Raw genomic sequence first — 27,870 nt, 5'->3', positions numbered from 1 at the left:
TCAGGCTGCCAGGACTAGACTTTTAATGGCTGTGCTTTACTGAGAGGTGAATAGTCCAAAGGATGTCCCACTGATACAGTTACACTATTACAGCCATCGACTAATGGGCTGTGGGCATCAATCACAACATCGGTATAATGGTCATTTCGAAGGTACTTAAACCTACAATGCTGCAAACTTGGAATATGCAGTTGTATGTACAACATTAATGTGCTTGTTATCATTTCTGGAGCTTGACAGCCAGTTTCGCATTCACTTTTATGGTATGGTAAAGTACAGCATGAACATTCTACTTTGAATTTCATGGAAAACAGGAAATCAACAACATGAAGTTGAATAAATGATGAGCAGTGAGCATTTTCTGAATTCATTTTAAAGTTTAAAACACATTGTTAAAGTGTCTTTTCAGAGTCTAATGGCTGTAACTCTAGTCTGATCTGAATGTGTCCACATGTGCCATGATGTTTCACACTAGCTGGTGTGCCAAATTCTCTGCTGTCCCTCGGGTGACTCATTCAAACATGCTTTTCTTCAACACATCAATAGAGGGCAGAGGAGGGCATGCTGAAAACCGTCTTTGTGTGGACAGGTTTGTGTACCCCCCAGCGTCTGGAATCTCTTTTGTTAGTCTGTGTGAGTGTGTATGGACTTAATAAGGAATAAGGAACAATGCACCCACAACAAACATACTGTTTTACTGGTCATTTGCATAGTATAAAACCAAAAGCCCCAAAGTGCAGTTCATGTGCCAGCGTTCTCGTCTACAGGGCTCTTTCTTCTTTCAGCGTGAGGAGTATACAGTAAATGACTGATGTTTTTAGCTTGAACCACATTCACCCTCAAACCCCAGCAGTGTCAACACACAATATGACTTATTGTGAGATATCTAAGTCTGCTCTGCTGTAGGCTATCTGCACCTGCACTGCAAACTGTGTAGAATGCTTGTCAGGGAGTTTTTGGGTACACAGTGCTCTACGGTTTGTGGAGAAAATAAGTTCAACCCAAAACCAGGCTCTGTGGGAAGTGCCTGAATTACCTGATTTACACGAGCATACCCAACTCTGCTCTACTGTACATGGACCCCACTATACTCACAGTGAAGTTCTTCTTCATTCTTAGCTTGAGGTAAAAAAAAAAAAAAAAAATGAAGCAACAATATACAGTTTTAGATTAAAAAACACCTTCATTATGTCTTGATTTTGTTCTAAATGACAATCACACACACATTCGTTCTTTGATTTTGCAAAGGGTTAGGGTTAGTTCACACAAAAATGAAATGTATGTCATTAATGACTGACCCTAATGTCGTTCCACACCCGTAAGACCTCCGTTCATCTTCAGAACACAGTTTAAGATAATTTATATTTAGTCCGAGAGCGTATGCAAGTGAATGCACACTTTACCCTCCATGTCCAGAAAGGTAATACAAACATCCTCAAAGTAGTCCATATGTGACATCAGTTAGTTAATTAGAATCTCTTGAAGCTTCAAAAATACATTTTGGTCCAAAAATAACAAAAACTACGACTTTATTTAGCATTGTCTTCTCTTCCGTTTCTTTTTCCAAACTCCAAATAAAGATTCAAAGATTCAAATCATTGATCGATTCACTGATTCCTAACCGTTTAAATCTTTATTTAAGGTATGAAAACAAACGCGGTGAGTGGAATGTGTGCAAGGGTTTTTTAAGTAAAGTTCTAAACTCAAGTGTATTCAAGTCTTTTAAGTAAACTAAAGGAAGAGTATTGCAATAAAACATTTTCTCCTTAACCTTTATCTGTTCCTGTCGCCTAAGAATAGAATAGCCAAAAAACGAACCGAAAAACCGTGGTTAAAAACCGAGGTGTGTATTAAACACATGGCAGTTGCTTCAATGCATTTAGGGGTGTGATACTGGTCAAGACAATCTCCAGAACTCCAAACTGAATGTCAGAATGGGAAAGAAAGGTGATTTAAACAATTTTGAGCATGGCATGGTTGTTGGTGCCAGACGGGCCGGTCTGAGTATTTCACAATGTGCTCAGTTACTGGGATTTTAATGCACAACCATTTCTAGGGTTTACAAAGAATGGTGTGAAAAGGGAAAAACATCCAGTATGCGGCAGTTCTGTGGGCGAAAATGCCTTGTTGATGCTCGAGGTCAGAGGAGAATGGGCCGACTGATTCAAGCTGATAGAAGAGCAACTTTGACTGAAATAACCACTCGTTACAACTGAGGTATGCAGCAAAGCATTTGTGAAGCCACAACACACACAAGGCAGATGGGCTACAACAGCAGAAGACCCCACCGGGTACCACTCATCTCCACTACAAATAGGAAAAAGAGGCTACAATTTGCACAAGTTCATCAAAATTTGATAGTTGAAGACTGGAAAAATGTTGCCTGGTCTGATGAGTCTCAATTTCTGTTGAGACATTCAGATGGTAGAGTCAAAATTTGGCGTAAACAAAATGAGAACATGGATCCATCATGCCTTGTTACCACTGTGCAGGCTGGTGGTGGTGGTGTAATGGTGTGGGGATATTTTCTTGGCACACTTTAGGCCCCTTAGTGCCAACTGGGCATCGTTTAAATGCCACGGCCAACCTGAGCAATGTTTGTGACCATGTCCATCCCTTTATGATCACCATGTACCCATCCTCTGATGGCTACTTCCAGCAGGATAATGCACCATGTCACAATGCTTGAATCATTTCAAACTGGTTTCTTGAACATGACAATGAGTTTTCTGTATTAAAATGGCCCCCACAGTCACCAGACCTCAATAGAGCATCTTTGGGATGTGGTGGACCGGGAGCTTCGTGCCCTGGATGTGCATCCCACAAATCTCCATCAAGTGCAAGATGCTATCCTATCAATATGGGCCAACATTTATAAAGAATACTTTCAGCACCTTGTTGAATCAATGCCACGTAGAATTACGGCAGTTCTGAAGGCGAAAGGGGGTCAAACACAGTATTAGTATGGTGTTCCTAATAATCCTTTAGGTGAGTGTATATACACATATACACACACATTTCAGGATGTTGATGAAAAGTAAGTTCAAAAGAACATTTATTTAAAATACAAATCTTTTGTCATTTTGTAAATGTATTTACTGTCATTTTGAAACAATTTAATGCATCCTTGATGAATAAAAACATTCATTTATTTACTTTTTTAAAAACTCTTACTTACCCCAATATTCAAAAGGTATGAATCACAGTTTCCATCAGAAGCTGGTAATAAACAGAAATGTTTCTTGAGCAGCAAATAAGCATATTGCAAAGATTTCTGAAGGACCATGTGGCACTGAAGACTAGAGTAAAAATTTAGCTCAGGAATAAATTGCATTTTTAAATATATTTTTATATATTTTATATACAGTCTTGTTCAAAATAATAGCAGTACAATGTGACTAACCAGAATAATCAAGGTTTTTAGTATATTTTTTATTGCTACGTGGCAAACAAGTTACCAGTAGGTTCAGTAGATTCTCAGAAAACAAACGAGACCCAGCATTCATGATATGCACGCTCTTAAGGCTGTGCAATTGGGCAATTAGTTGAAAGGGGTGTGTTCAAAAAAATAGCAGTGTCTACCTTTGACTGTACAAACTCAAAACTATTTTGTACAAACTTTTTTTTTTTCTGGGATTTAGCAATCCTGTGAATCACTAAACTAATATTTAGTTGTATGACCACAGTTTTTTAAAACTGCTTGACATCTGTGTGGCATGGAGTCAACCAACTTGTGGCACCTCTCAGCTGTTATTCCACTCCATGATTCTTTAACAACATTCCACAATTCATTCACATTTCTTGGTTTTGCTTCAGAAACAGCATTTTTGATATCATCCCACAAGTTCTCAATTGGATTAAGGTCTGGAGATTGGGCTGGCCACTCCATAACATTAATTTTGTTGGTTTGGAACCAAGACTTTGCCCGTTTACTAGTGTGTTTTGGGTCATTGTCTTGTTGAAACAACCATTTCAAGGGCATGTCCTCTTCAGCATAGGGCAACATGACCTCTTCAAGTATTTTAACATATGCAAACTGATCCATGATCCCTGATATGCGATAAATAGGCCCAACACCATAGTAGGAGAAACATGCCCATATCATGATGCTTGCACCTCCATGCTTCACTGTCTTCACTGTGTACTGTGGCTTGAATTCAGAGTTTGGGGGTCGTCTCACAAACTGCCTGTGGCCCTTGGACCCAAAAAGAACAATTTTACTCTCATCAGTCCACAAAATGTTCCTCCATTTCTCTTTAGGCCAGTTGATGTGTTCTTTGGCAAATTGTAACCTCTTCTGCACATGCCTTTTTTTTAACAGAGGGACTTTGCGGGGGATTCTTGAAAATAGATTAGCTTCACACAGACGTCTTCTAACTGTCACAGTACTTACAGGTAACTCCAGACTGTCTTTGATCATCCTGGAGGTGATCATTGGCTGAGCCTTTGCCATTCTGGTTATTCTTCTATCCATTTTGATGGTTGTCTTCCGTTTTCTTCCACGTCTCTCTGGTTTTGCTCTCCATTTTAAGGCATTGGAGATCATTTTAGCTGAACAGCCTATCATTTTTTGCACCTCTTTATAGGTTTTCCCCTCTCTAATCAACTTTTTAATCAAAGTACGCTGTTCTTCTGAACAATGTCTTGAACGACCCATTTTCCTCAGCTTTCAAATGCATGTTCAACAAGTGTTGGCTTCATCCTTAAATAGGGGCCACCTGATTCACACCTGTTTCTTCACAAAATTGATGACCTCAGTGATTGAATGCCACACTGCTATTTTTTTGAACACACCCCTTTCAACTAATTCAACTAATTGCCCAATTGCACAGCCTTAAGAGCGTGCATATCATGAATGCTGGGTCTCATTTGTTTTCTGAGAATCTACTGAACCTACTGGTAACTTGTTTGCCACGTTGCATAAAAAAATATATGAAAAACCTTGATTATTCTGGTTAGTCACATTGTACTGCTATTATTTTGAACAAGACTGTATATATATATCATAAAATAGCAGTAAAAAAAAAAAAAAAAAAAAAAAAAAAAAAAAAAAAATATATATATATATATATATATATATATATATATATATATATATATATATATATATATATATATATATATATATAACTGCTATTTTAAATTGTATTTAAATAAATTGTATGCAAGGGCAAATTCTCTCTATTAACTATAGTTAATAGTGAGAATTGGCCCTTGCATACAATTTATTGTATAAACAGCCAATATCCTAGTAATATAAATGCTAATAAGCAACTATAGTTGCTTATTAGCATTTATATTACTATGATATTGGCTGTTTATTAGTACTTATTAATGCACATATGAATGCCATATTCTGCATGACCACATTCTACATCCCTTAATCATACCAATACCCAAACTAGTATTAATAAGCAGTAATTATGAGTTTATTGAAGCAAAAATTGTAGTTACCAGTTAGATAATTGTAAGAAAAAAAAACATAATGATTATTCCAATCGTTGACCGGTAGTGACCGTGGCCTTTATCCTGTGACAATCAGTGAAATAACTTTTGCATACAAAAATTGCAAAATCTCCAAATTGATTGGCTGATTGCACACATTTGTAATCTGGCTGATACAATGAGCTGTGCCAAACTCTGCTCTATATTCTTTTCTTGAGTGTTTTCCACTCTCTCTATTTGACCTAATCTTTCCTCCGTCTTTTTTCCGTCTCTGTGTGTGTTATTTTGGCTAAAGTCTCTCGTGCGCAGCTGGCCCTCCTGTTGTTTTGTGTTGGATAATGTTGTTTGGCAGTGGTTGGGAGGACGCCCATTCCCTTGATTCCCCTCAACATTACACAGCAGGGCCAAATTCCTGCACAACACAGCACTGACTCTCTCTTTCTGTCTCACTCTCAGAGGAGGGAGAGAGGGAATGAATAAGGAACTGGACTTGGTATGCTGCACAAGTGTAAAATAAAGACATGAATGCCCATCTTTCATCTGACTGACAGAAACTCTTGTCAACAGAAAACTACTTGCAAGCAAACCATGATAGTATTATGACAATGCAGAGAAAACTTATGGAAGTAACTATTTAAAATGTGATTAGAAATCTAGAATCAATTCTGTACTAAGCCAAAAGATCAGTGACCCAATCTGTGTTTTTACCCCTCATCACTTTAAGCTGTCATATCTCAATAACAGAGCTGGACAGTAACTAAGTACATTTACTTGAGTACTTTACTTAAGTACACTTTCTGAGTATCTGTACTTTACTTGAGTATTATAAGATAAATATTGTACTTTTTACCCCACAAAATTTATATCAAGGTCGAAAGTCGTTTCTGTAGCAGCTTTGAAAGTCAGTGGATGATTTTTTCTTCTATAAAAGGTGTTTGGGTTTTTGCAGAAAGCCTTTCAGGAATCACTCGTGTAAGGGTCTGTTTCCCTGCATTTTTTGAACATTAGTTTATATTTTATTAAAAAAAAAAAAAAAATGGAAGAAAACGGATTTTTTCATTTCAAAATGCTCGGATTTCAAAATGCTCATTTCGGCGAGTATTCACGTTAAACAAAGTTGATTATTTCTTAAGTGAAGGTAAACAGTTGGAAGAATATCAGATGTGTATCAGTGTATTGGAGTCATGCATTTGGCCTTAAAGTGACAGCAGCTTTGTTAAGGGCTTAGTAGATTTTATACAAGTTTTAAATTAGTTTAAAATAAGTTGTATGCTAGTATGTCGGATGGAGCATCACTGACTGGCTTATGATGGCACAATGATAATAAAGTAATGCGTTGACATAAAAAAGAAAATGTACTTTTGATACTTCAGTAATTTTGAAAATATATGCTTCTGTACACTGTAAAAAAATATTTAAAAAATAAGTTACCTGGTTGTCTTAAAATTTTGAGTTCATTGAAGTTAAAAATTGTAGTTAATACAATGAACATTTTTGAGAATCAACAACCTTAAGTAAAATATTATTAAAATATTTTGTAAGCATATTGGGTAATTGTGTGTTTTATTTGTGAAGGCGCAGTGAAACATGACAAATTGTGCAATTTTCATGATTTATCACATTTTTTATGTGGTTCAGATACAAAAATATTTTGAGTTTTTATTTATTAAACCAATTTCCTTCATTGTATCAGCTCAACTTCTTTTTTTCAATATACTGAGAGGCAACCAGGTTACTTAGGCTACTTTTTTAAGTTAAACCAACAATATTTTTTACAGTGTACTTTTACCTCTGTTTTTCTGTTTTTAAAACGTTCACTTGTAACTGAGTAATATTTGACCAGTATACTGTTACTTTTACTCAAGTAATGAAGTTTTGTACTTTGTCCACCTCTGCTTAATAAGAAAGCTGCACAAGCTGCCACCTGCATTTAAAACAAAACATCCGGGTAATACATCAATCCATTACAGAGATCACTATAGTGACCAGTTATGTCTGGCCTTTGCTTTACTTTTTTCCGATTCTAGAGAGCATGGTGATACACAGATAGATGTTTGGCTATTTTGACAATGTCTGGATTTTTCCCCCCACATTTTACATGGTTAAATAAAATGGTTAAATATTTAAAGGTAATGTGTTTCATGAAAATATTCTGATAATGTACCAACTACTGACATTTTGGTATAGTGACAACAATAGAACATACTATTTAAAAATAAAAATGTTTGTAGTATGCTACATTTTTCTCATATTACAATGCACATTGAATTAATTTTGGGAAAAAAAACATTTTTTTAGACCTACTGCACATTTTTAATCTCATATAGAATATTTTAAATGGATAACTCACCCCAAAATTAACTGTCTGACTTCGCTGTCAGCCGGAACTTTGTATATGCATGGTACCGTTGCCAGCTACCAGTGGAATAAGTACATTTGTGAAATTTCCTCATGGCTGAATATTCCATAGTCAAATGTTAGTAGTATTATAATAAAGCAACAACAAACAACAGCAACAACTCAGCCTCAAAGTGGTAGGCCATGTAAAATTACAGAGCGAGGTCAGCGCATGCTGAGGCATACAGTGCGAAGAAGTCGCCAACTTTCTGCAGAGTCAATAGCTACAGACCTAAAAACTTGTGGCCTTCAGATTAGCTCAAGAACAGTGCGTAGAGAGCTTCATGGAATGATTTTTTTAAGGCTGAGCAGCTGCATCCAAGCCTTACATCTCCAAGTGCATTGCAAAGCGTCGGATGGAGCGGTGTAAAGCACGCCGTCACTGCTCTACTGGACTCTAGAGCAGTGGAGACGTGTTCTTTGGAGTGACGAATAACACATATCTGTCTGGCAATCCGATGGACAAGTCTGGGTTTGGCGGTTGACAGGAGAATGGTACACTTGTGCCAAGTGTAAAGTTTGGTGGTGGGGGATTATGGGGTTGTTTTTCAGGGTTTGACCCCTTAGTTCCAGTGAAAGGAATTCTTAATGCTTCAGCATACCAAGACATTTTGGACTATTTAATGCTCCCAACTTTGTGGGAACAGTTTGGGGATGGCCCTTTCCCGTTCCAACATAACTGCATACCAGTGCACAAAGCAAAGTCCATAAAGACATGGATGAGCGAGTTTGGTGTGGGGGAACTTGACTGGCCTGCACAGAGTCCTGATATCAACTCGATAAAACACATTTAGGATGAATTAGAGTGGAGACTGCGAGCCAGGCCTTCTCGTCCACACTCTGTGCCTGACCTCACAAATGCGCTTCTTGAAGAATGCTCAAAAGTTCCCTTAAACACACTCCTAAACCTTGTGGAAAGTCCGAACTGGAGTATAATTGAGGCCTTAGTCTAGCACAAGTTATTGAACCATAGTCATAGCCAATACTGTGGTAAATAGCCTATGTGAAGCACTTCATCCTTTATAACATGGAATTTTGACCAAATTACATAAAAAAGAGAGCCCACAAAGCTACAATAAACTGTATAACCTGTACGTTTGGACATACAAAGAAAGCCCTTAAGGGAGCATGAGTAAACGATGACAGGATATTCAACTATCCCTTTAAGAAATCTTAAACTAAATCAAGAAAAATAATATATATTGACAGTATAAGGTCAAGTGCATTGCATCGCATTATGGGATACAGTATTCCACACTGTACATTTTGGCAAAATCCTGCATACTGCAAAAAAAATATACAAGTAGTATGGTATTATCCTATTCAAAACACAACACTGGACCTGTTCATCTGTAGTCAGGTGCAGAAACATAACGGAGGATGAGGACAGCAGCCAAGCTTTTGTGTGACAGCAGAGCCAAAAGCACATTGTTTTTGAGAACCCAGTGCTCTCTTATTTACGAGCGTTCTCCATATCTTCTGCAGTCAGGCAGCACTAGTGTAATAAAGCAGCGGAGACACTAGAGTCGGTGTCTGGAGTGCATCCAAACCGAGTCTGGCCCCAGCACGTAAGGTGGGGTTTACTGGTCCTCCAAGAATCATGCAGAATTCTATTTGCTTGTGCTCTTGCTCCAATCCCTGTCCTTATGGACGCCACCCAAAACATTGGCAAGAAAATAAAATGAAATGAAATATCTCTGGCATGTATTTTCACAGAAAAGGAAAACAAATATTTGAACAGATGTTGACTTTTTTTTATTTTTACTGCATATTTTTTCAACTGTAGCAAAGTCTTAAAGCACAACACAATAGGGAGAATTCATCTGTGAAATCACTGTGACTGCTGATATATATATATATATATATATATATATATATATATATATATATATATATATATATATATATATATATATATATATATATATATATATATATTAGATTAGAACTTTATTGTCACTGTAAAAGCTTATACAACAAAATTATTTTGGAACAATCTAATTTGCAGCATAAAAACAATTAATACAAAAATATACATTCAGCCTATAATATATATATTATACAGCAGTAAACTGTATTCACAGATTCTGCAGGAGTGTGGGCGGGAACTTAATATCTACCGCAGACTCTGGCTCCAAGTTCAATGCTGAGCAGACTAGAGCTTCAAGTTCACTACTGCGCAGATTAGAACTCCAAATTCACTACTGCGCAGACTAGAACTCCAAATTTACTATTGCGCAGACTAGAACTCCAAATTCACTACTGTGCAGACTAGAACTCCAAATTCACTACTGCGCAGACTCAGGCTCCAAGTTCACTACTGCGCAGACTAGAACTCCAAATTCACTACTGCGCAGTCTAGAGCTAGAAGCTCACTAATGCGCAGACAAGAGCTAGATGTTCACTACTGCGCAGACTAGAGCTCCAAGTTCACTACTGCGCAGACTAGAGCTCCAAGTTCACTACTGCACAGACTGGAGCTCCAAGTTCACTATTGCGCAGACTCGGGCGCCAAATTCACCACTGCGCAGACTAGAACTCCAAATTCACTACTGCACAGACTAGAGCTCCAAATTCACCACTGTGCAGACTAGAACTCCAAATTCACTACTGCGCAGACTAGAGCTTCAAGTTCACTACTGCGCAGACATGAACTCCAAATTCACTACTGCGCAGACATGAACTCCAAATTCACTACTGCGCAGACTCGGGCGCCAAATAAACTACTGCGGAGACTAGAACTCCAAATTCACTACTGCGCAGACTAGAACTCCAAATTCACCACTGCACAGACTAGAACTCCAAATTCACCACTGCGCAGACTAGAACTCCAAATTCACTACTGCGCAGACTAGAACTCCAAATTCACCACTGCGCAGACTAGAACTCCAAATTCACCACTGCGCAGACTAGAACTCCAAATTCACTACTGCACAGACTAGAACTCCAAATTCACTACTGCGCAGACTAGAACTCCAAATTCACCACTGCGCAGACTAGAACTCCAAATTCACCACTGCGCAGACTAGAACTCCAAATTCACCACTGTGCAGACTAGAACTCCACATTCACTACTACGCAGACTAGAACTCCAAATTCACCACTGCGCAGACTAGAACTCCAAATTCACCACTGCGCAGATTAGAACTCCAAATTCACCACTGCGCAGACTAGAACTCCAAATTCACCACTGCGCAGACTAGAACTCCAAATTCACCACTGCGCAGACTAGAACTCCAAATTCACCACTGCGCAGACTAGAACTCCAAATTCACCACTGCGCAGATTAGAACTCCAAATTCACCACTGCGCAGACTAGAACTCCAAATTCACCACTGCGCAGACTAGAACTCCAAATTCACTACTGCACAGACTAGAACTCCAAATTCACCACTGCGCAGATTAGAACTCCAAATTCACCACTGCGCAGACTAGAACTCCAAATTCACCACTGCGCAGACTAGAACTCCAAATTCACTACTGCGCAGACTAGAACTCCAAATTCACCACTGCGCAGACTAGAACTCCAAATTCACTACTGCGCAGACTAGAACTCCAAATTCACCACTGCGCAGACTAGAACTCCAAATTCACCACTGCGCAGACTAGAACTTCAAATTCACTACTGCACAGACTAGAACTCCAAATAAACTACTGCGCAGACTAGAACTCCAAATTCACCACTGCGCAGACTAGAACTCCAAATTCACCACTGCGCAGACTAGAACTTCAAATTCACTACTGCGCAGACTAGAACTCCAAATAAACTACTGCGCAGACTAGAACTCCAAATTCACCACTGTGCAGACTAGATCTCCAAATTCACCACTGCGCAGACTAGATCTCCAAATTCACCACTGCGCAGACTAGAACTCCAAATTCACCACTGCGCAGACTAGAACTCCAAATTCACCACTGCGCAGACTAGAACTCCAAATTCACTACTGCACAGACTAGAACTCCAAATTCACTACTGCACAGACTAGAACTCCAAATTCACCACTGCGCAGACTAGAACTCCAAATTCACCACTGCGCAGACTAGAACTCCAAATTCACCACTACGCAGACTAGAACTCCAAATTCACCACTGCGCAGACTAGAACTCCAAATTCACTACTGCGCAGACTAGAACTCCAAGTTCGATACTGCGCAGACTAGAGCTCCAAATTCACTACTGCGCAGACTAGAACTCCAAATTTACTCATGCGCAGACTAGAGCTCCAAATTCACTACTGCGCAGACTAGAGCTCCAAATTCACCACTGCGCAGACTAGAGCTCCAAGTTCGATACTGCGCAGACTAGAACTCCAAATTCACTACTGCACAGACTAGAACTCCAAATTCACCACTGCACAGACTAGATCTCCAAATTCACCACTGCGCAGACTACAACTCCAAATTCACCACTGCGCAGACTAGAACTCCAAATTCACCACTGCGCAGACTAGAACTCCAAATTCACTACTGCACAGACTAGAACTCCAAATTCACCACTGCACAGACTAGATCTCCAAATTCACCACTGCGCAGACTAGAACTCCAAATTCACCACTGCGCAGACTAGAACTTCAAATTCACTACTGCGCAGACTAGAACTCCAAATTCACCACTGCACAGACTAGATCTCCAAATTCACCACTGCGCAGACTAGAACTTCAAATTCACTACTGCACAGACTAGAACTCCAAATTCACTACTGCGCAGACTAGAACTCCAAATTCACCACTGCGCAGACTAGAATTCCAAATTCACCACTGCGCAGACTAGAACTCCAAATTCACCACTGCGCAGACTAGAACTCCAAATTCACCTCTGCACAGACTAGATCTCCAAATTCACCACTGCGCAGACTAGAACTCCAAATTCACTACTGCGCAGACTAGAACTCCAAATTCACCTCTGCACAGACTAGATCTCCAAATTCACCACTGCGCAGACTAGAACTTCAAATTCACCACTGCGCAGACTAGAACTCCAAATTCACCTCTGCACAGACTAGAACTTCAAATTCACCACTGCGCAGACTAGAACTCCAAATTCACTACTGCGCAGACTAGAACTTCAAATTCACCACTGTGCAGACTAGAACTCCAAATTCACCACTGCGCAGACTAGAACTTCAAATTCACCACTGCGCAGACTAGAACTTCAAATTCACCACTGTGCAGACTAGAACTCCAAATTCACTACTGCGCAGACTAGAACTTCAAATTCACCACTGCGCAGACTAGAACTTCAAATTGACCACTGCGCAGACTAGAACTCCAAATTCACTACTGCGCAGACTAGAACTCCAAATTCACCACTGCGCAGACTAGAACTCCAAATTCACCACTGTGCAGACTCGGGCTCCAAGTTCACCACTGTGCAGACTAGAACTCCAAATTCACCACTGTGCAGACTCGGGCTCCAAGTTCATCACTGTGCAGACTCGGGCTCCAAGTTCACCACTGTGCAGACTCGGGCTCCAAGTTCACCCCTGTGCAGACTCGGGCTCCAAATTCACCACTGCGCAGACTAGAACTCCAAATTCACCTCTGCACAGACTAGATCTCCAAATTCACCACTGTGCAGACTAGAACTCCAAATTCACCACTGCGCAGACTAGAACTTCAAATTCACTACTGCGCAGACTAGAACTTCAAATTCACCACTGTGCAGACTAGAACTCCAAATTCACTACTGCGCAGACTAGAACTTCAAATTCACCACTGTGCAGACTAGAACTCCAAATTCACCACTGCGCAGACTAGAACTTCAAATTCACCACTGCGCAGACTAGAACTTCAAATTCACCACTGTGCAGACTAGAACTCCAAATTCACTACTGCGCAGACTAGAACTTCAAATTCACCACTGTGCAGACTAGAACTCCAAATTCACCACTGCGCAGACTAGAACTTCAAATTCACCACTGTGCAGACTAGAACTCCAAATTCACTACTGCGCAGACTAGAACTCCAAATTCACCACTGCGCAGACTAGAACTCCAAATTCACCACTGTGCAGACTCGGGCTCCAAGTTCACCACTGTGCAGACTAGAACTCCAAATTCACCACTGTGCAGACTCAGGCTCCAAGTTCATCACTGTGCAGACTCGGGCTCCAAGTTCACCACTGTGCAGACTCAGGCTCCAAATTCACCACTGCACAGACTAGATCTCCAAATTCACCACTGCGCAGACTAGAACTCCAAATTCACCACTGCGCAGACTAGAACTTCAAATTCACTACTGCGCAGACTAGAACTTCAAATTCACCACTGTGCAGACTAGAACTCCAAATTCACTACTGCGCAGACTAGAACTTCAAATTCACCACTGTGCAGACTAGAACTCCAAATTCACCACTGCGCAGACTAGAACTTCAAATTCACCACTGCGCAGACTAGAACTTCAAATTCACCACTGCGCAGACTAGATCTCTAAATTCACCACTGCGCAGACTAGATCTCTAAATTCACCACTGTGCAGACTCGGGCTCCAAATTCACCACTGCGCAGACTAGAACTCCAAATTCACCACTGCGCAGACTAGAACTCCAAATTCACCACTGCGCAAACTAGATCTCTAAATTCACCACTGCGCAGACTAGATCTCTAAATTCACCACTGTGCAGACTCGGGCTCCAAATTCACCACTGCGCAGAATAGAACTCCAAATTCACTACTGTGCAGACTAGAGCTCCAAGTTCACCACTGTGCAGACTCGGGCTCCAAGTTCACCACTGTGCAGACTCGGGCTCCAAATTCACCACTGCACAGACTAGAACTCCAAATGCAAATCCATTTTGCATGCACTCAACATGTCGAAAACACAAACCAAGCTTTCAGGCCTCAGCTACAGCTACAGAGTTTGAGTTCCATTTATGGAGCATTTTGGTCTTTGAAACTTTACTATATTACACATGACAAGAAAGGTAGTAAAATGCATTTTAAGGTACAATGCAAATCATCTGATATAGCAAACATATTCATCTCAATTTGCACATGAAAAAACAAAGAAATGCAACCACACAGCGGTAGAAACTCATGAGTGAGTGTCTAGCTGAGGGTGTTCCTAAACGTTTCTTTATGGAACTTGAGGGAATTGGTTTAAATTTGGATTTCCAAACTTCCATAATCGTTTCTCCTCATTCATTTTTTATTTTTAATGTATATGAGGAGTGATCCAAAGAGTTTTCAAAGTGGGCAGTGTATGACATCACTTTGTAGTGGTACCCTGCTGCGCTCGACAGAAACCCAATAGGATTTTTCCATAGGCTTTTGGATTATCACAAAAGACAAGATGTGTGATCAGCAAAAGTTTATGATGTTTACATGTTTTACATCAAGATCATTTTCAAATTTTGTCTAGATTTAAGCCTAAATTCAGTGGCCAGAAGTAAAAAGGTAGGTTATAAACAAAACAAAAACATTCCCAAGAAGTTAGTTAGTTGAGTTAGAATAATTTATAAGAGCACAATTATAAGCATAACAAGGCTGTAAAAGCATACTGAGATTATCTGTTTAGTGTGATGATGTTTAATCTCCCTGACAATGACGTCATGTCCATGTCCACCTTTGATTTCCCTAAAAACCATGGAAACACTAAAGATGCTTTATTATAGTATATATTTTGGAGAAGCAACTGTCTGGATATACATTTATCAAAAGAAACGTATTATTGTTATACAGCGTAACATGGTTAGTCATATAGTTTGAATCGATTTCTTGATTCACTGCTAGTAGTGTTTTTACCATGTCGGAGACAACACTATTTTGTCAAGTAGCTAACATAGCATAAACAGAGACAGATTTCTCCATCAAACAATTTATTTTAAAATGAATTGCATGTTATTTAGCAACAATCTTTTAGTCAATCTGTTTTTATTAATGTGATTTTATAATATTGATCTAGATTACTGTAAAGTGCAACAAGTCTCTCATACATCCACTGAGCGAGCTCAATGTTAGAACATAACCTTTAACACACTCAAATGTATTAGTTTGATTGTTTTAACAATGTAAAACAGCACTGCGTTACCCCAAGCGCACACAATGAAAAGGAAGCGGACGACTGCAGCATAAGCATAATAAAAGCTCTGAGACCGGTGTTACGCCTTAGTGTCTGTCATTAGCATTCGCTCTCAAGGGCTGTCAGCGAGTACTGCTTCATACCATTATAATAAAACTTAATACATTCGCTCAGTCATGAACATGGCTTTCCATCACCTGTGGAGGTGAAAAGTCAAGACTACATCTCCACATGTTCAGTCGCAGTGTCATTAAGCTAGGCCTTTGTTTTAATTAAGCAATCTCTAGCTGCGAAACATACATCCAGTGCCTTTAACCACAAACCTTATTTCAGCCATTTAACCAAAAAAAAAAATTGCCTTTGGGACGATGGAATTGGAAATGCTAAGATGCTATCTCATTTCCGAGTTTTGGTCTACAAATTTCCATCATACCTGCACCACTCAAATCAAATGGATTGTAGCATTGCATTTGTGGTTGGTTAGGACAAAATATTTTATATGAATTATTATACAGTATATAACTATTTTATTTTTACATTTTATATTATACATAATTGCCTTTTCATGTCACATCTGGATAGGCCAAGGTTTTCCAATAAACCCGTTTCCAGCCATCTTTTTTCTGGGTTGGTTATAGTGTCCTGTTAACTGAAGTTGATGGATTTGGTGCTTTCTAAAACGCAGTGTTTGCGCAAAAAATCAAACAACAAAACCCCCCACTAAAATTACCCCAACACCTTACACATCACATTTGAGGATTGGAAATTAGTGAAATATATTCAAGGCTGTACAGCTTTAAAGCAAAAGTCAACAAACACACACACAAACATTGTGTCATTCCTTCAAACATATTTTAAAGGCAGCAAGAGCGCTGATCTCATAAAGCTGTTTACACAGCTCAAATTGGACGACATCCAACCATTCCACCCAGATTGTCTGCACGTGGAGTGCAGATCTCCATCCACACACATGCCTGTGGCTCATTCTGCATATACGTTACACAAATAAACATCATAATTACTGTGAGGAAACATCAAGTCCTATGCAATGATAAGAAGCAAAAGAAGAAGAAAACTTCCTATTTTGTCTTGTTTGGTGACGTAGTGTGTGGAAACCCAGAGGAAATTTCTCTGCGGTACTTCTTAGTGGTTGTTTGTTCATATCACAACAGACTACGAACTGAACTCCCACAGGAGGATGAGCACAAAAGCTTGATTCAAAAACTTGATTTCACTCGTTGCATTCTGAAAAAGCAAAAGCATTTAAAGTAATGAACTCTCGAGTCATTCTAAACTTTATTTATTCTGTAGCTCACACAAAACATATGTTTGTGATATGATGACAATAAATATGAAAATGTTTTATTTGTTCTTTCAAAATCTTTTTTTTCTTTTAACAAATAAAATCATAGATGTATCAGTTTTGTTTATATAGTCTATGGAGTGCCGGCCACTATGTGGCCAAGACAGTACACACTAACATATTCCATTCACAAACAACCAGAGTCCGAATGTGAACACAGGAAATCTGGCAAAATGTCTTGCGGTCAAACGTGATTTTAGAGTAAACAAACATGGCGGATGACAGGCAAGAAGATATGGCGATAATTGTGTTTAGACTTAGACTTGTTAAACCCAGCCTGCATTTCTACTGCTTCTGTTACACTTTTGCGGGAACCAATCACAGACTGGCTTTTCCACCTGGCATGCTATTGACGAGTTTAACACGATGAAGGATAGAGAAGCGATGGGTCGTTGCCCGTTGATCAAGCCTCTTGTGGTCTGATTGGTTGAAGGACTATCCAATTGTGTACAGAGTCATTTGAATAATGCCAATTGATCACGCCTCTTGTGCAGTAGAAAATACAGAGCAGACTCCCCAGACTAAAGTTCAATTTTAAATTGAGCTTGGTCTGATGATAGCCAGACAAGTTTGGTGCTTTTTACAGAAAATTTGCACACAAAAAAAGTTTGGATGAAGTGGTGTTAAGCTTCCATCTTCCATTAACTCGCTTTCTGATAAGTTCCCCCACATAACAGGATTTCTTATCATAAATATTCAACATTTTGGGTATCTACGATTTGAAATTGTTGTGGCTTGATGTTTTTCCATACAGATTCAATCACTCTTAAAGGGTTAGTTCACCCAAAAATTAAATGTATGTCATTAATGACTCACTCTAATGTCGTTCCACACCCATAAGACCTCCGTTCATCTTTAGAACACAGTTTAAGATAATTTATATTTAGTCCGAGAGCGTATCCAAGTGTATGCACACTATACTGTCCATGTCCAGAAAGGGAATAAAAAGATCATCAAAGTAGTCCATATGTGACATCAGTTAGTTGATTAGAATCTCTTGAAGTATCAGAAATACATTTTGGCCAAATAATAACAAAAACTACGACTTTATTCAGCATTGTCTTCTCTTCCGGGTTTGTTTTCAATCCGATTCATGATTCGGATTGTGTGTCAAACTGCTGAAATCACGTGACATTGGTCTTTCACTTCCCCAAAAAATGTATCATGGATTTTTAGGACATCACCAAAGACTTCAGCTTCTCATCACATCGTCTGTCCAATCAAACGCTCTCTAGAATCTGAAGCATCCCACCCCCTAAATAGACGCTAAAGCTGCAGCTGAAAATGGTCACTTTTTCACACATTTAATATTTTCTAAATGGTGAATGGCACATAGTACACTAGGGGATAGCGAACGACAGTGTAAACATGCATTCAGTTGAGGCGAATGAAGACTGGCGCGGTGAAAGAGCGAGGGACATGGGAGGAGCGAGCGAGACCGCGGACATGATTGCGAAGGAGCGTCACCTGCGAGCCACACCGGTCTCGAGTCCTCTCATGAGGGAGCTTGGAGGCATTTAAGGACGAGCGACACCGGTCAAGGACGAGAGAGGACCAGGCCTGGATTTTACGTTGAGTTTTGTTTATGTTTTGTTATGTGTGTGCGGGCAGTCGTCCATGCCCGCGGTTTACTTTCGTTTTGTTTATTTAATAAAAGTTGTTGAATGTTCGTCGGTTCCCGCCTCCTTCCTTCCCATCTACGAATAGTATTACAAAGACAAAAAAAATGAAGTTAATTTCACACACAGTCTTCTCTGTTCCAGAGAAACGAGAGCACAGAGCGAATCACGTGCGAATCAACGCAGACAACAAAACATATCGGACCCATTTGAATTTTGCTTGGAATGATGTATTTCAAAGCGATATGAAGGAGATTATGGGGAGAAACGGTTAGAGAGGAAACTGCAGCTTTACCGAGCTGAAAGGCTCTCGTCAAACTGTGATATAAACAAAACGCTATTGGCTGTTTTAAAAAGGGGGAGGAGCTGCTATATATGTCCCGCCCTGTCTTCCTGTTTCTTGGAGAAATTATTGCTTCCCCGTGAGATCACGTGAGGTGCTAAATCTGGCATGATAATCTTAATATCTTGTAGTGTGTGCAGGTTTGAGATTTTAAAAAATGTGTGAAGATTATGAGCGTGATGAAACCAGATTTCACAATCGGTAAAGATTTAAAAACTCCTGTAATCTGAGCCCGGCTTTAAGGTACAAATCACTATGATAAGGAAAGGCATTCGAGTTATATATAGAAATCAGAGCATCTTAGAGACTCTTTTGACATGGTCCAGAAATCATCTAGTAATGTAATAGCAAGCCCCCAGAGCTCTCCCTGAAGTTTGCAGAGTATTACTGCCCTTCAGCAGAGTAATACAAGCTGCCAAATGAAGGCGTGTGTTACACATGCGGGCAGCATTTCCTTAACACTACGATAAATCTGTGTGTTTAAAAGTCTCAGGTTACACACCCCCCAGTGCAGCACTCTCTGGAATGCACCATTTAGGAACGGTTACGAGAAATTTCAGCAGCTCAATTTCCTGTAGGAAAAGCTCTTTACCAAATCTGTCAGTGAAAGGCCAATCAATTCGCTACAGCTGTTCTAGGGAACATCCCTACACAGCCGTCAACTCTAAGGGGTCATCAATATATCATTAGCTCAGCCTTAAAATGGGCTGTCATTGGTGCCCTAATTAATACAGACAATTTAGCATGTTGGGATTACTTTAACTGTGAATTAGTTTCCTATGTGGGCATACAGAACTTGACTGTAATCAAATTCATGCTTTTATATAACTACGTCAAAAAATATTATTAAGGATACAAATGATCATTGAAACATGTAGTTGCCATCCTTCTATACAAAAAAAATCTCTACGGTTAAAAGTGTCCTGGAGCTGGAATGCCGTGTTGACCAATCAGCAACAGATCGCCTGAGGATCTGTTTTATAACTGCTAATACATCTCCATACAGGCAATATTACAGACAAGTTCATCGTGAGCATGCGGGACTCTACATTCTGACCTCATACTAAAGGCAGCGAGACATGTTGAAGTGAGTGTGTGCAGTGAAAATTACAAATACGTGCAGCAGATGAAAGCCAGAGTGGGTTTTCCTGTAGTCATGATGGGGGCGTATAAGACGTGATTCGGATATGAATGAAGGGAAATCTGACAAACACTGCAGCAGAACGAGAGAGAGAGAGAGAGAGAGAGAGAGAGAGAGAGAGAGAGAGAGAGAGAGAGAGAGAGAGAGAGGGAGGGAGAGAGAGAGAGAGGGAGGGAGAGAGAGAGAGAGAGAGAGAGAGAGAGAGAGAGAGAGAGAGAGAGAGAGAGAGAGAGAGAGAGAGAGAGAGAGAGAGAGAGAGAGAGAGAGAGAGAGAGAGGGTGCTAGAAGAGCTCATTCAGGCTATAAAAATATAAAAACACTATACAAATCGAAAATTAAACCGATTTCTGTGTTTCAATCCAACTATATATCTTTATGCATTTTTTGAGTTTTGAATGGAAATATTTGATATGCACAAAAACTTTATGCACTGATGGATCTTCTACAGACATTCCACATTATAAGTTATTCAATCACAGTAATTTGCTGTGTTAAGACAGTTCTACCCTGCATTGAATTAACAGTAAAATTATGAATACAGCGTTTTATGGTAAGAAACTCTTGTTAAATTCACCAAAGTAGATTGTAAAAACTCTGAAGGTGGTTCAAGACCTGGTTATGACACAATGTTAGAATTTACACTGAAAAACTCAGATCTGGTCAAACCTTGCCAGGGGTACAACACTGTCATTAGCATATATTTACAACCATCTTCTCATACATGCACTTGGCTATGTAAATGTATGTAAATGTTGGCTGCATATAGGTGTTATGCACTGATATCACTTTAATGCCCACTGAATGAGTCGGACTGAATGGCAAAACATCCTGCCACATTGCTGCGTTAGTGAAAATGACTGGGGAACTGAAAATGTGAGTAAAACAAACTATTATCTGCCTGTTTTAAAGGGAATTTGACACAACAGTGATCCTCACAGTCACACCTTTTCTAAGGGACAATATTTGCCCACTAAATTGACTTTCCAGTGCATTTTATCTAACCTTTACAACATTAATGATGTTTTAAATAGAAACAAATGTTCAATAGAGAAATAAGCAATGATGATAAAAAGGTGAAAAGTGATTCTTTTAAATACTAAAACCACCAGTAGATGGCGGAAGTGTCTTAATGCGTGAGTCTTAAGGCACATCTGAATCTAATGTTAATTTCACATCCTGTCTCCTGAGAGACCTTCATCTGATCGATTTTTGAAGGCAGCATAGATGGATCCTTCGCTGCCTTAGATATCCCACAATCCTGTGTGTTTCTTTCTGTGACAGTTGAGCTGGGGAAAAAAAGATGGCGTCCGAAAGTTGCGATTGCATAAAAAAGTATGTTTTTTACCAACATGTTCCACTTCTGATGTCATTTCTAGCGAGAAATCACTAATGTAGTAATTAAATATGTGTTTAGTTCTCACCAAAGCTCGCTCTATTTTGCTGTAGATCATTAAACTTACACTGACTTAGAAGTCTGTTCGAAATCAGTTTCATGAGATGCATTCATGTACAAAACACTGCCTTACAAGTCATTGTCTGATAAGGCAGTGAGGCAACGAGTCAGCTGTCTATTTAGATCAGGTTTTCAGATGCAGCCAAGATTTATGAATGAATCATTGAATCAATGACTTTCACAAACGATTCGTTCAAAAGCCGCAGATTCGTTCATGAAACACTGCTGCGTGTTGTAGTTCTACTGCTGTAACTATTATTTAATTGCAAAATACTGTCAAATACTGACAATTCTGTTTTTGAAATGAACAGCACTTCATATTATTTTGTCGTTGAACTGTTGAATAAAATCAATGTTAACTTGCAATCGTTTCGATATTTGGATTAGCATTCTTGCTCATATAATATTATCAACATTAAAAACAAGAACTCACAAAGGGTATGTTTTGTAACGAAGAGTTTGAATCTTAAAATCGTTCCCTGTTCACCTTCTAAGCCATGTATTTGTTCTTCATGCCAGTAAGTGCTAAATCTACTAGTACATTGTCGAGAATGCTAGCGTGTATTTGTGAATTGCTAACACCGTGTCCTAACTGCACGCGACGCGACGCCGCGACAGCGACACCCGATAAAAGGTATCTTTTCCATGATAATTCGAGTTTTTGTCCTAACCAGCCGCAACGACACGCGATGAATCTATTTTATAAACGGTTTCTATTTTTGTGCGACGCCGCAGCTGGAACAACAACACAAAACATGGCAATGTAAATCTGAACAACAAACAAGTATATTCTATGACACAGATTGTTTTAGTAACTCAGCATGTATTTTAGTAGTTTAAATGGTGTAATATTTGTGAACTTGATAATGTAAACGTATTAATTTCCTTGCGAGTGTCGTCAAGATTAATCTCTGGTGCCGTGCACTTACCGCTAGAGCCCGCCCACACGCTGTTCTGATTGGCTGGGGTTTTTGATTGATTTGTTGCATCTTGTAGTCGTGTCGCGTCTGGTGTGGACAGACAAGTTTCTTTTCACTGGAATCTTATTGCGTCGCGTGTAGTTAGGACACGGTGTAAGGCAGCAGGCTCCGCTCGCAACCTATTTGCACACAAATGCACGCTGCTTATGTCGAAATGGATGCAGTCAGATTTGAATGCAAAAGGTGTTGTGTTTTGATTGGATGTCATGTATTTACGTCATTGTGCCGGTTAGAAATACACACTCTGTATTATTGTTATTTTAAGGTTGGGAAGAATTAAATGAACGGCAAAACTACACATACCCCTGCCCCCCACCCCCCACCCCCCACCGCTCTAGGGTATGATTTTACTCCCAGAAACTATCAATCTGACACAAAACTGTATCTGCAAATCCTCATTTCACTGCCTGGTTTAGTTGTTTCTGCGAATTGCAGTAATCCATTTGCTTCTCTTTTCTGTAGAATCTATTATTACAGTCATTTACACAGCTCTATCCTGTTTTAGATGTGTTTTGTGTGTTTTTCTGAGAATTCAAACTGAACACCAATAATGCCACTCAGTCTTTTTGCCTCTCATTGCGTGTAACCGCGGTGACTCCCGTCTACCCTCTATACCGGAGCCCTACTCCAGTAAACCTCTCGTTTACTTCACGGCTACTGATCATTATTTTGCTGCTTTTCTGCTACAAAACAGAAGAACCTGTGCACATTCCACTACCTTGTATATTGTGTAACTCCAAAAACAGTCATGACACTCCTCTGCAGTAACCAAACACCAGCCCACAGCTGATTTTCGCCACAGAGCACGTTGCACTGCCAGCTGGGAGTTTTCCTGCCCCGGGCGCGAGCATTAAAGATTCCCAGCAATTCACATGGTCCAAGGTCAGACTCAGGCCACTGACAGACACAGCAGATACTGACCTGAAGTTCTGAGAATCTCCTCCCTGATATTATAAAGCATGAATCTGGTTTCTCCAAAAAAGGACCAAAATCGTTAACATGGCTATTTTTGTAGGGATTATCGGCTTACTAGACTGTTTTTGTGATGTCTTGACTCTGAATGATTCAATGATTAACTCAGCCATGGTCAATGTCTCATACTCTGTATGCATTTGGACTGTCTCAAACCTAAGATAACCCATCATGGCGATTCCTGTGGTCGTGGATCCTAAAAAGTCATATGCCATACAGTGAGAGAGGTTCAAAGACGGTTGTTGTTACGGTCTTGCGACCAAAGACTAATTTTCTGACAGTGTCAGAAATTTAGCTTGATCATCTCACAGTGTGTTTGTTGACTAGCCAATAAAAATGCAACATGAAATGGGATATCGCGACATGGCACTAAGACTTAAACCTACTTATCTCAAACTCCATTTGCAAAATTGACATGCCAAGTTGGCCTATTTTTTATGAAGCCCCGACCGCATCTATTTTCTCCTCTTTCACTTCCTTTTTTTTAGTGCACATAAAAAAGTGAGATTCATCTTTCTCTATTTGTTTACCACTAGTTCATAGTGATGTTTTTATTCTCTAACTTCCATCATTACCTAAGCCTACGATTCAGTAGGTGTCAGCATCATACAGTCTATATACACGTCGTACCCAAGTTTATTAGATCCATAACGTAAAGTGTGATTTGTAATGATATTACATGCAGGCATTAGCCTGACAAGCCAGACCTCCTTTAAGATGTTTTGTCTGGAAACTCACCATTGACAGGGCCCAATCTGAGGTGCGGGATAAACGGTTGTCTTTCAAACTCCCTCTGCACGCGATTGGATAGCGCTACAACACACAAGAGCAATGTGAAGCGGAGCTAGTTGACAGATTAAACTTTCTCCGTATCCGTTTGGCAAAGTTCTGAACACATCTTCCCTTTTTAAGAATGACTTCAGTGCCGTTCTTTGTTCTTTTCTCAGAGAAAAGCTTAACTCCAAGTCTTCCAGAGTCGCGTTCAAAGCTGATTCGAAAGACTGCCGTTCGCCAGTTTCTGTGTTTACTAGAAGCACGCAAGCGCAACTGTGCCATCATTATGTTAAGCCCCGCCCACCGACTCTATACACGATGTGATTGGCCTGACCAGAGTTTGGTTTTTACAGCTCAGAACTGTATTGAGAGTTGCTAGACGATGTTCGCGGCAGATTAGATTTGCTGCCGCTACGGTGCGTCTAGATTTCTAGGCTATGCAGGCATTAGAGAAAAGCCTTAAATAAACAAAACCAGTGAATGTGGATCACAGACCAGTTAAACTCACCTCTGCTGCTATTGTCTTCATCCTGAAAGAGAGAGAAGATTAAAGAGTTTTAAAACTCAGATGTTTAAAAAAAACATTCATGAAATCAAGAGCTTTTGGGGATTGAAATGATGTTCCATTTGAAGTATAATCCTAGCTGCATCTAAAACCTACTTAAAGGGTTAGTTCGTAATGAAACTTCTTTCATGAATTTCTTACCCTAATGTCGTTCGACACCCTTAAGACCGTTCATCTTCGGAACACAAATGAAGATATTTGTGTTGAAATCTGATGGCTCAGAAAGGCCTTCATTGACACAATGTCATTTTCTCTTTTAAGTCCCACAAAGGCACTAAAGATGTCGTTACAGAGTCCATCTCACTACAGTGGCTCTACAATTATTTTATAAAGCGACGAGAATAGTTTCTGTGCGCAAAAAAAATAACAACTAAATAACTACTTATAGTGATGGGCTGATTTCAAAACAAAGCTTCGAACCATTATGAATCAGCGTATTGATTCAGGATTCAGATTGCCAATGTCACGTGATTTCAACAGAACCACTGTAGTGAGATGGGCTTTGCAATGACGTCTTTAGTGCCTTTTATGGGTCTTGAGCGAGGAAATGACATTGTTGTCAATGGAGGCCTTTCTGGCCTCAAAAATATCTTTATTTATGTTCCGAATCGTATTCCTCTATGTTTGTGTCATGTTTTGTTGTCATATATTTGCCAGGAGATTAATTTGAATCACATGTTTGCTAACAGTAACTAATCTGTAAGGAAGTATTATCTGAAAACAGTTGATGTTACTAGCATTATCTAGATGCTTTATTACTGACAGCCAGTGATGGTGGGAAAACCGAGCTTTAATCTCTTTATGGATGAGGGGCCAATAGGCTGAAATAAACAAGAATGGACATTGGACACTAATGTATCGTGTCTCAAGTAATCGCTCTATCAGTGTTTCAACCGCAGAAAGATGAAGACAATGAAGACAACGTCACATAACGGTGAATTTACCTCAGGAAAGACTTTTCAGTGACCATTAAAAATAACTGAAGGGAGGAACATTTTCTAATCCACAACATTAAATACGGTAGTCGATATATCTTTACTTAACCTTCATTATTTGAGGTATGTTCGGATAAATCTGTCATAAAAAAGTTATTATCATAGTCCCTTTTTAAATATATAGATATTTCAATAACAAACTGGAGTAAACAATTAAATAATTAAGAAGTTGATAAAAAAACTGCATTGTGTACAATTTAAATGTTTATTTACAACTTGTTTTATGTTTTTCACCCAAAAAAATAAAATGCTGTCATTAATTCCTCACCCTCATGTTATTCCAAACCCATAAGAGCAGCAATTGACTTAACACGTTCAAGGTCCAGAATATAGGAAAGAAATCGTTAAAATAATTAATGTGACTCCAGTGGTTTAATCTTTATTTTATGAAGCGACGAGAATACTTTTTGTGCGCAAAAAAACAAACAAAATAATGACTTTAAAGCTACACTTTGTGATATTTTTCCCTATCTAGCGGTGTAAAGGTATATGAACATCCAGTGAATATTAGTTTCTGTTCCTCTCAATTCTGATTTCGTTTGAACTCAGATTTAGTGGCCGATTTAGTCCAAGATTAACATGGCTTCCAGTTCGACCTCGTCCATGAAGTTTCCATAAAGTGATGAGGTTACTTTAGAAAAATATTATAATTTGCAGTTATTTAATTTCTCATTTAACATGTAGGTTATCACATCTATGTAAAATGAATAATAGTTTTATGTTTTTGTTATTTTTTTACCATTTCATTGCTAACATCAGCTATCAGGTTCCCAGACGAATGCAAGCTTATCTTAGTAAAGTAACTTTTATCAGTGCTATCGTTATTCTGTATATTGTACGACATCACTAGCATAAGGCAAAGTGATTGTTGTACTATATCATTTTCTCCGTGAGCAAAGATCAGTTGATGTGAAGGAGGTGCGAGGGAGACCTAGAGGTACGCGAAAGGCGGAGCTTGAATTTACGTGTATGTATTTTCAATGGCATATTTTAAACTTACGAGAATACTTTATTACTTGAAAGAAGTAAATATACATTAATGAACACATATATTTTTGAAATAACTAAGTGTTTATAGCTAAGAATAAAGTTACACAGTGTAGCTTTAATCAACAATTTCTTCTAGCCTGTGTCAGACTCTTACGCTGTTGACGGAGTGTAAACAGTGCAGCGCTTCTTAGTTCTACGGCAGAAAGACCTGCGCGCATGCGTCGTGGAGCTCACATGAACAGCATAGGCCAATGGTTAGCCGGCATTCTGGAAGCGCTGCACTGTTACCGTTCATGCTAATTAAACTGCTGTCTATGGAGGGATCAGAGAGCTTTCGTATTTCATCAAAAATATATTCATTTGTGTTCCGAAGATAAACGAAGCCCTTATGGGTTTGGAACGACATAAGGGTCAGGAATAGGGCTGGGATAAACGATTATTTTTTAAACGATTAATCTAGCGATTATTTTTTCGATGCATCGGTTAATCTAACGATTAATTTTTCCTGTCCGATTCGGTTACGATTCGATTCGATTACCGATTATCTCCCCATTAATTGCCTAATAGCAATTTATACATGTTGATTTAATTATCTGAATGAAAAAACGAATTCCTTAACATTGCAATATATGTTTATTGCTCTTAAAATTCCAAAGTAAGACTATACAAGAGCAATGCATTCAATAAAACCTTGAAAACATAAAGTAGGCTACACACACACACACACACACACACACACACACAAACACACACACACAAATAAGTATAAACCTACAACAAAGAAACATATTATACGATTTTTCTATGCATGCAACT

At 39.2% G+C, this 27,870-nt stretch overlaps 1 protein-coding gene across 1 annotated transcript in view; it reads right to left on the bottom strand.

The window, feature by feature from the left end:
* Positions 1-27,870, bottom strand: part of LOC137063551 (rho GTPase-activating protein 21) — a 171,218-nt gene that overhangs the window by 40,554 nt on the left and 102,794 nt on the right. Inside the window, 1 exon segment of the mRNA XM_067434784.1 lies at positions 25,013-25,034. Within this exon segment, the coding sequence (XP_067290885.1) occupies positions 25,013-25,034 (22 nt within the window).

The sequence above is a fragment of the Pseudorasbora parva genome, chromosome 24, assembly GCF_024679245.1.
Source record: "Pseudorasbora parva isolate DD20220531a chromosome 24, ASM2467924v1, whole genome shotgun sequence".
NCBI lineage: Eukaryota > Metazoa > Chordata > Actinopteri > Cypriniformes > Gobionidae > Pseudorasbora > Pseudorasbora parva.
The sequence above is the reverse complement of the archived record's forward strand: the minus strand, read 5'-3'. Positions and strand labels throughout refer to the sequence as shown.